This window comes from Telopea speciosissima, chromosome 10, assembly GCF_018873765.1.
Source record: "Telopea speciosissima isolate NSW1024214 ecotype Mountain lineage chromosome 10, Tspe_v1, whole genome shotgun sequence".
NCBI lineage: Eukaryota > Viridiplantae > Streptophyta > Magnoliopsida > Proteales > Proteaceae > Telopea > Telopea speciosissima.
Genome location: NC_057925.1, coordinates 42,290,106 through 42,299,833, shown reverse-complemented (window position 1 = coordinate 42,299,833; position 9,728 = coordinate 42,290,106). Strand labels below are relative to the sequence as shown.

Genomic DNA, 9,728 nt, shown 5'->3' with positions numbered 1-9,728 from the left:
TTGGGATTAATTGTTCAAATTCCCAAATTGAAGTTAAACTTTGAAATTTAAACAATTAGAATAGGCTGACCCACCTTAGAATAGGTTGAAACTATGAAATTGACCCTATCCGTGCAAGGATCCATGCCTTAGGAACAAAACCCTTAATTTTGGATTTTGAATTGGATGCAGAACCAGGCTTTGAACCGGTCGACCGATTCACCTTGGCCCTGAATCTGGTTCAACATTTTATGACCAATTTGCCCCCAATGATTGATTACTAACCTGAACCCATTCCAGACCCTAATACTTGTCATTTTTCTACTGTTCTAGGACTGTCTTTGCTATTTTTCTACTGTTCTTGTCTGGGCTGCAGAAATCTTATTACTTAGGCTAGCCAAACATATCAGGTAAGGGAATTTGACTTTATTTTATGAGTGTTTGTTGCCTTAATTTCTACTTGTTCGATATGTCATGCCATGCATCATCATTATTATTGTCCAGAGCATGTAGTTTATTAGCTCTATAATTTTGCATTAGATTACATGTGATTAGGCTGCATTGACATGCTACATTTGCATTGATATTACTTGATTACTGTACAATGATGTTTATGTTGCACTGTACATACATATGCCATCATGATTAGATTGCAGTGGGCTAGGGTGCTTCATAACCCAGTGATACGACCCTTACCAACAGGGGTTGAGGTGTTGGATAACCTGTAGTAGGTCCGAAGGGTAATACTGGGATGCCATTCACTGTCCCCATGTTAGCGATCCGCTCCGCTGTGGGATCAACAGTAGGGTTAGTCTTTGGGGGTCTACTAGGGTCTGATGGTTCATACCGAAACTGGTGGGTCTTCACTGTAGTAGAATGCTTTCGCTCGGGTGACCGATGGTTCATACTTGGACCGAGGCTACTATGTTGCTACAGTAACACTTGTACCTCATGCGACTTAGAATCCATGTTAGGAGCATGCTTACTTAGGACATTCATCATGACTGTTGTGATATGTTTGCATGCATTTCCCTACTGGGCTCGGTGGAGCTCACCCCTGTGGATCCTCATATTTTTCAGATGAGACTACTCTTGGTGTTGCTGGTATTTCTATGGGGACTTCTTCTGTTCAGGATCTTCCTACAACTCTTGGAGTTGATACTCCTCTTCTGGTGGAGCACGATGCTTTGTGCTCATGTGACGACTGCTCGTTCTCCTGATCTTCCTGATTGATCAGGCTATCTGTACCCCTTTTTGTTATAACACTTTTGTAATGAATATTGTATATAGTCCTTTTGGGTTTGAGTTACTTCTTTTGTGATCTACCGATGTAACTCAGTTGTACTTAAATGTCTATATATAACTGTTATCACTAGTTCTTCTTTATTACTGTCTTATTGCCTTATTTAATTGCTTCCGCTGCATTTAAATTCTATATTTGTGAATGAAATTGCGAATAGAGTACAACACTTGCGATCTTGGTGGGTTAGTTGGATGTCAGAGACATCCAGTCACACTTGGCCCTTATAAACCGGGCCGGTGTGTGACACTTGAAGCATTTGAATCTCCATTTAATGGGTCAGAGTCTTTTAGTTTTGAGATTCAACTAATTATCTATCTTAGATAACTAAAAAAATACACGAAGTTGATGTCAGTGCAAAAACCAATGTTCTGAAATTGATTTATCCACTGTTTAGGCCACTTCACCTGGATATTTTGTGTCACTGCATTAAACACAAGCCAAACACCACAATACACTGTCGCAACACTGTTAACCCATCTAACAAGTTAGCTGATCAAAACGTCGGCCACTACTAATACTATACTGTTGCCACATCACCACAGATGTATACTGCCATAACTAAACTTACCCATCTCTGACCATCTCAGTGTGATGACAATGTGTTGACAATATTTAGAACACTACACACTCCATGCATGTGCCCAACAGGTTCTCTTAACCTAAGGCGTTTCCTACATCTACTCACATAATAATTTTTTGGGAAAAAGAAGGTTGCCAGGTTGCATAGCATAAGGTAGCGTTAGCTTGTGTCTCTCTCCTCCCCTCCTATGAAATGACATATCTGCCACCTATTGTAAGAGGAGAGAGACACAGGGAAGCAGTAGCATATGTTATGCAACCTGACAGCATTCTTTCTCCTTAATTATTTATTTATTTTGTAAGGAAATAAAAAAAAAATGATTATGTAAGTAGGCATAAGAAACACCTTAGGTTCAAAGAAACTTTTCCCATATTTTTTTTGAGAAAAGGTTTTCTAAGCCGCTGGGATAGAGTATGCTAGTGCCTTTGTGTCTATCTCTCTCTTCTATGCCACCTGCTAACCCTCTCCCATATATTTTTTTTAAAAAATAGTTTCAGGCATTCAGCCTTTGTTTTTGGGTTAGCTATTCAGTCTTCTTGCCAAGAATTCCACTTCCATGTCTTTCCACCATTAGCGTGTTGGCTATCTATCAACTTGCTAGATAGTGATCAGCTTATTGAAGGGATGGGAGTACAAATACACGCACTTCTTAATTTCAATTTTGGGAATATTTCTTAATCCACACTCAAAATATTTCAACAAAGTTACTCTCATCTCAAAAATTTTGAGACAGAAAGCTCTCTATAAACAACATTGATCAATGCCACATTAGTGAACTGTACCTTCAAATCCATATAGGAATTTCTCCCACAACCTATTTTTGCCATGTGGAAAACATTTAGCATTTTGACCATTAGATAAAATCAATCTCTATGACTGGATACATATCAACCATACAACCCACCATATATGAGGCTTTTCAAAATTCATTGGATACTAGGCACAAGCTTAGCTTCTTCAACATGTTCATAGAAGTGTTTACTGAAGTGGCACTGGTCAACTAATAGTTTTAGGTAGAAACCCCCAAAAAATTAATAATGAAGTTTTCAGATCACTTTATTTTAGAAGTTTGAGATGGATAAAAGACCCACTTAAGATACTTGGGTGGTGTGTACTAAAAAGTCCCAAAAATATGAATTGGGTTTGCTAGCACTTCTCCATTCAAAGATCAACTAAGAAAGAGATGTCCAGTTTGCATAAGAGAAGGGGGGCTTCAATAGATCAAGTTACTATCAATTCCAAGATGATTGCATAAATAATGTGGCAACCCACAATGGTCTACCACTCCCCAACCCCCCCTCCCCCCAAAAAAAAAAAAAAAGAAAAAAAGAAAAAGAAAAAAAAGAGAGATTATATGATTCATTAATTTTCAATATGAACCACATCATATGTTTAGAGGAAGGAAAAATCAAAATGTACAAAAAAGAAGGGCGTACGTAACTCATACTTCCCCGTGTCCACTAGTCACTGATTGGGTCTATTCAAGTTCAAGTGGCTGCCTCAGTTTAATAACTCCTGAACCTTGTCCATCAATCAGGTTTCTTCAAGTTCACGCAGTTGTCAACAGCTTGGTTAAATAACTCCTGAGCCTGCTTCAACTCTTGCTCTGGTAAAAGCAGCACCAAATATTAACAGTATAGGTAGATAATTATTATCTTTGACGATGAAAAAGAAACTCGCATGGAGACAAAAGGGTAGTACTGGGCGCAAGTGGATCCTCTATTTCACCATCTTCTCCCTTTTGTTCCCACCATATACTGGATAGTGCAAAAGCATACTTTAGGAATTTCCACAAAGAAATAGATGGTTTCCCTTCCAGGAAATTAACCACAACATTGACAGCAGAGATGGCCCATTAATTCAGCAATCCATCATCCATCATCACTGATGATCAAAGTCTCTTGAGCACGAAAGTTTCTTAGAAGGGAGGAAACATTAAGATATAATTACCAGTTGACAGGCCATAGTTACATGGATGATGCAATTCCATTCATATTGTCCGCTTGTGAGAGAGAATGTATGTGTAGAAATATGAAAGTTAATTGTTCATGTTCTTCTGTGATCATGTGAGACTAAAAGAATTAAGTGAATCTTCCAAAAAGTGGAGTAAAAAATTCACCTGCTGCTTCCAGTTGCCTTTGAAGTTCCTGTCCCACTGCTTCATTTTCAGCCTAGAAAATAAGTTGGAGAACTAGAGAAATAAGAGAAGAATCTCCACCAGGGACATAATAACATTGCTAACAGAATAATAACTTGGCATCACAATACCTCAAGTTCTGCAATCCGTTCCAGTTGTGCTTCATCTCCCTCGGATACTGGAAGCACATTAACCAATGTATCAAACTAGAAACAAAAAACCATTACTATGTTAATTAAGTTATTAAAAAATCATTATTAAAAATATTTCAGAAGAAATGAAATAACTCTAGTTATATCCAGCATAGGATGGATTCAATCAGAAGATATATCCCAGTTCAAAGTTTGGGATTGTTATGTGTTCAATCTTTCCTGCTAAATGGTCAAACAAGGGTGATATATCAAGATTACTTGGGATGGATTCAACAGATCCTACACCCGAATTAAAGAATTGGGCTTGATTACATAACCGCTCCTTATAGTAATCATCTTAAGAATACTTTAGCTCGAGACACAGAAATTTGCTCTCATGTCTTCCATATCTTTTCAGATGTGGTAAAACTTCATTACAGTTAGGAGATTAATTTGATGAGGCAGATTAGGGGAGGCTACTGGCTTAATAAACAGAATTTTCAAAGAATGAGACCCATTCTTATTTTAAAGAGGGGCATCCTGTGAAATATAGTCCAGTAATACAAAATTAATCTGGATGAAAATCAAGAAAATTCAGAGTAAGCAATACAAATCCAACATTTAGTCTTTGAAGATGATAAAAAGGAAATGTTTCTAGCAACATGAACAGAAAAGAAAATTAATCAAACCTTGAACTTTTTAATGTCTAATGCATGGTAAAGGCTCTCTTATCTAGGAGAGATCCAATAAAAAATTGATGTAGTCGAATAATATCTTAACTTTCAAATAATGTTTTTTTTTGGCAGCGGGGGGGGGGGGGGGAAGAGTGGAACATCAAGCTGTCCCACAAAAGCCTACAAAAAAATGTTGGTTGTGATGCATAATTAAAGAAGGGAGAACAGAACAACAGTGAGTTATTAAAAAGGAAATTCCTGGGTGATTTAACTTTTCTGATCCCCCCTTGCACCATTTAAACTATTATATGTCATTAATTTCCAATGTCAAAGTTTCTCCTTGGCTACAGAAAAAATTCTCACCTGCTTAGCAGCCTTAACCAGGGCCGCACTCATTAGTTTGGGTTGCTCTGCAGTATTCACAGTGTCGTCTGAGGGATTGGCGGGGGTTGGTTCTGGATAATTTGGTGAAAGGCGTACTGAAGGGGCATCCCTTTGCAGTGTCCCAAAGGAATTAAAGGCAAGAGATGCAATTGTATTGACTTGTTCCTGTAGCTGAGATATGATGTCCATCTTGCAATTGTCTCTGAAATTCCGAATGAATGATTCTGAATAAAAGTCCAAATAATAAAATATCCATCCATACATTTCAAAATTTGGGAGGGGGGGGGGAGTCTTGCATGCATTGACCACGGAAATCAGTATGAAAGATGATACTACAAGAAAGACAACAAAATTTTCTTCTTCAAACTGACCAAAAGATCTTGGCAAGCAGCTTAAGTTGAGTTGCCTCAGCCCCTTATTTTCCGCCATGTGGAATGTCAAATGGGGCGATCCAAACCATTGTATGGGAAAAAGAGACTCTGTATTCGTCAGATCCCAAATTCCAGGTTCAAACTCAATTGGATGCTCCATCATGCATCATTGCATTGCACAGGTTCCATAATTTTTTCCATGGTCCACAATCATCCGGTGATGAGTGTTTTTTAATCAATTTTGTCCACTTTATTACTGAACATGAATGGACCATTTATCGAACAAGAGAATTGGGCTCCTAAAGTGGGCCCCAATCAACCTGCCATGTGGCAACAAATAATGCCTGAGTTGTCTTTGCAAATTGATCGAGCTGCCTATACTTTCCCAAAATTTTCTTTTGGTCTATCACTTTGAGGTAAAAACCATCAGGCATATCTTCTAGGCAATTTATTATTCAATTAACAGAAAAGAAAATTTATAAACATCCTTGTGGTGATGTATTAAATCCAACAAACAAATATCACAACTCAGTATTAAAATATAGAAAAGGGAAAAAAAGCCCTTCCTTTACTACAAAACATTGAATTGCCAAAATGAAAAATTATCAAGAAATCATTAAGGACAATTGCATTAAGGGAAATAACCAAATGAAGTGGAAAACCCTATAACTACCTATGTAATAAAATGCAGCAAAACAGCAAACTCAACGATGATATCTAACATATAAGAATCATAAAGGAATACATAAACCATAATAACGGGTATCTTAGGTACTCCCCAGACTCCACAGTGGCGGGAACCTCGGGCACTGGGTACCCCCTTTTTTTTTGGTATGGGTTTTCCAAAACTATTCCTACTCTTTCTGAGAAAGATGTTTTAGGCTGTTTTAGCAATGATTTCTATTTCTGTCCCATTTCTGAGAAATACTTTATAAGAATAATTTAGGGAAAATTGCCTAGATCTGCAAGATAAGAAAACTAATTACATAATAAGTAGGTTTGACTTTGTTTTACACTTACTTTGTGTTGTAACCTACTCATTTTGTAATTCTTTTTCATATCTCGTAGATCTAGGAAATTGCCCCAATAATTTATGGGCCAAAATAGAAATCATTTGGTTACTAGTAGACAATATAGATTATAGAATGAGAAATAGGTTTGTTATGCCACTGTGTAGAAAAAAATTCTGTAACCTGAATTTTGTTTTATTCTAATCATTCTGTGTGTCATCTCTAGGTAAATGGGAGCACACTAAGCTCTGACTTGAACACTTTCTCATTCTCAATTTCATGTGATGTTTTGATGCCAGTGTCCAGAGATCTTGCAAGACATCCTTACTAGATTAACTATCATGAGCTTGACTTCACTGAAGTTGTCACATTTACTGTACTACCTAAGCTACCGGCAGATGAGACCTGAAACCCAATCCATGATTTGGCTGTTGTCTTGCAAGATGAGTGCAGAAGCAGGACGGGTGTGTCCCTCACTGTTGATCAAACCGTAACACACGAGATGCTTCTTTATAACATTAACAGGGGCCAAAAAAATTGTGATGACAGTAGATTGGGTGGTTGAGTGGAAATTAGGCAGCAATGCAGGAGTTGAAGCTGTCTCAGTGGAGATATATTCTGATGCACACTTCTGGAAATTGTGGAAGGAATCTCTTAGTTTTAGTGGAATTGCAGGTTCTGTGATGTACTTTGACAAGACAATCCCCTTATTGTCTTCAGCTTTGGCATTCAATCTTGCATCCATATATCTTTTATAAGACCTAAATCAGTGATCTGTCTCCAGCTTTACGGAAACATGGAATTTGGCACAATACAGAACTGCTATTGGCCAAATGCTTAATCCCCAACTCTTTATCCTTTTTCAAACCATGAGAGAGCCACTTCTTCCCAATCCTAACCATCCCAGCATCCCAGGACTCTTGTTTCTACAAAGCAAATAAGTGAACCTTCTTCAATTTATGAACAGCTCTAACAAAGGGGGCTCTCTCTCACTTGTTCACACCGCAATGCCAAGAAACCAAATCCCACGCAGATCACCGCAATGCCAAAAAACCAAACCCCACATGTATCACTGATGGGCAAGATTTCCATCTGATCACGCACATCTAAATGTAAAGTGTGCAGAAGATAGTTATTCACATTAGCCTTAAACTTGAAAGAAACGTCATTGGGGCCTAAAACAGCAAAAATATCTCATCCATAAACCAACAAACATGTAATCTTAAACAAGAGCACCTAGGTGTTTGTTGTTGTTGTTCTTGTTTTCGTCTTTCACCTGCCTTTTGAACCAGCAGCACAGCTTAGAGCTGAAACCATCTTGACAGGCATTAACATTAGAATCAAGAGCTTCATTTCTCATACACATTTTGTAAATTCCCAATCAAATAGGTCAATATATAGTGATATACATTAAGAAAAATTGGGGATAACACTCCCTCCTGCGGAAGGCCATGGCCTTTGCATCAGACATGCTACACGGATGATACTAAACAAGTCAGGGTCTTTAGTATTCTCCTCCATTGTTGAGACGAGTTTAGTGAGAACACTGTTATCAACCTTTTTGCTCACATATAGAGTGAACCACCAATTTGGGTTACGGATCTCTTTGCACAATTGCACCTCAAAGTGGCAAAAGACTATCAAAGGCTTTTCTTCAAATTATTGATAAGATGAAAAGAGTTAATAGGAAGGAGAAGGAATTTAGAAAAAATATTCACAATAAATTGAGGTGTAGGGAACATTCTAGAAAGATGCCATGCATGGCTGTAAAGGCATCGCCTAGGCGTCCAGGCACCTTGTTGGTGTTGCCTTGCGTCCAATCCCCCTCCAACGCCTCGGGTTGCCCAGATGTCGTGACATCTATGATACCATGTATGATGGAAAATTCAGCCTTTATCCCCTAACTAGAGTCAATAAAACTTGTAAGGAAACATTTACATGCTGCAAAGTTTGTGCCCATTTAAATTTCTATTTGTTGGACAGGCACTCTTCAGTTTTTCTCAGTTGTAGCTGTACATATGTGTCCTTAAAAGAGACACCCAAGTTGTTGCGTCCCCCTGGAAAGATTCCCCCCTCTCCTTTGCTAGGGAGGGGGGTGTTGAGCAGAATCAAAATGTAAGTTCCAGGGACACTCCAAACAGGCTCAACTAGAGGATGACTTCTGGTTTAAATGCAACTTCTCATGATCCTTGGAATATCTCCAACTGTTTTTAGTAAAGTGTCATACAACATAAACTGTTAGAGCTCGAACCCTGACAGCCTTTTTGAATCAGTTTCGAACTGATTCATATAAAAGAATTAAGAATTGCTAATTATTGAGCATGAGTACCTGCACATGTGATTCTCATACAATATGGAACTCATCAAGAGCCCTTGTATTGACTAGTTATTCTCTGTATTCTAAAAAGCTTGCCCACATGATAAGATAATGATGCAAACCAATGCCGACATTCAGAATAGCGATCAAAAGCTAGTGATAGTTTCTCAAAAAAAAATTGTAGAAAGGTGGAGACAGATAGTATTTTGGATAAAGAATTTCATCTAACTGCATGCTTTTAGTTTTAGAGAAAAGAATTAGATCTAATTTTTGTTAATGTCAATCCACTTATTTCTGTTTTGTTTTCCTCTAAAAATGCCGAAGAACTACTATCTGCAAGTAAACTCCCTAAAGATCATGAAACAAGAAACAAACAACTCTAGTGGCTATGGTCGAGGCATTGGAGGTCAGATGGATTTCAGAAGGAAGGAGAATGTGAAGTTGGGTAGAATGGACCCGCATGAGAGAGAGAGAGAGGTACCTGCAAGTTGCACAAAACCGGCCGATTCTCACTTTGTTGCTCGGTGTGCTAGGGCTATTCTCTGAGTCTTCCGTCCAACGGTCGGACGAGTATAGAATTAGATTGGCTTTGTTTTGAAATTGAAATGACCTTTTTACACTTGTTTGGGAAACTTTAATGAACATGTGATTATTAAGCAATTTGGGCCACATAACAAAGAACGCTAATCCGTCCTCGCACAGAGGCATTGATTTGGATGCAATTTTTTATTGCATTAAGGGTTGAATGATCTTTTCACGCACAAAGGCATTTTGTTTGTGTCTAGGCGAAGGAATATCGCTAACTACATGACCGGTTAGCATTCTTTATTTCAGAAGTAGAA

General features: G+C 38.1%; 1 protein-coding gene across 6 annotated transcripts; it reads right to left on the bottom strand.

The window, feature by feature from the left end:
* Window positions 1-3,220: 3,220 nt before the first annotated feature.
* Window positions 3,221-9,465, bottom strand: LOC122641595 (mediator of RNA polymerase II transcription subunit 21-like). 6 transcript variants are annotated; one of them, XM_043834879.1, is made up of 6 exons: window positions 9,368-9,465; window positions 7,608-7,744; window positions 5,168-5,390; window positions 4,131-4,205; window positions 3,982-4,033; window positions 3,221-3,468 (listed from the first exon to the last, which is right to left on the bottom strand). In XM_043834879.1, exons 2-6 carry the CDS (start codon window positions 7,673-7,675, stop codon window positions 3,392-3,394), a joined length of 495 nt encoding a protein of 164 aa, XP_043690814.1. In that variant the 5' UTR covers window positions 7,676-7,744; window positions 9,368-9,465; the 3' UTR covers window positions 3,221-3,391. The 6 variants fall into 6 exon arrangements, with proteins under 6 accessions (XP_043690814.1, XP_043690813.1, XP_043690817.1 ...); XM_043834878.1 differs by having other exon boundaries at window positions 7,608-7,750; window positions 9,368-9,454; XM_043834882.1 differs by lacking the exon at window positions 7,608-7,744 and adding an exon at window positions 7,348-7,353 and having other exon boundaries at window positions 5,168-5,382; window positions 9,372-9,454.
* Window positions 9,466-9,728: the final 263 nt, after the last annotated feature.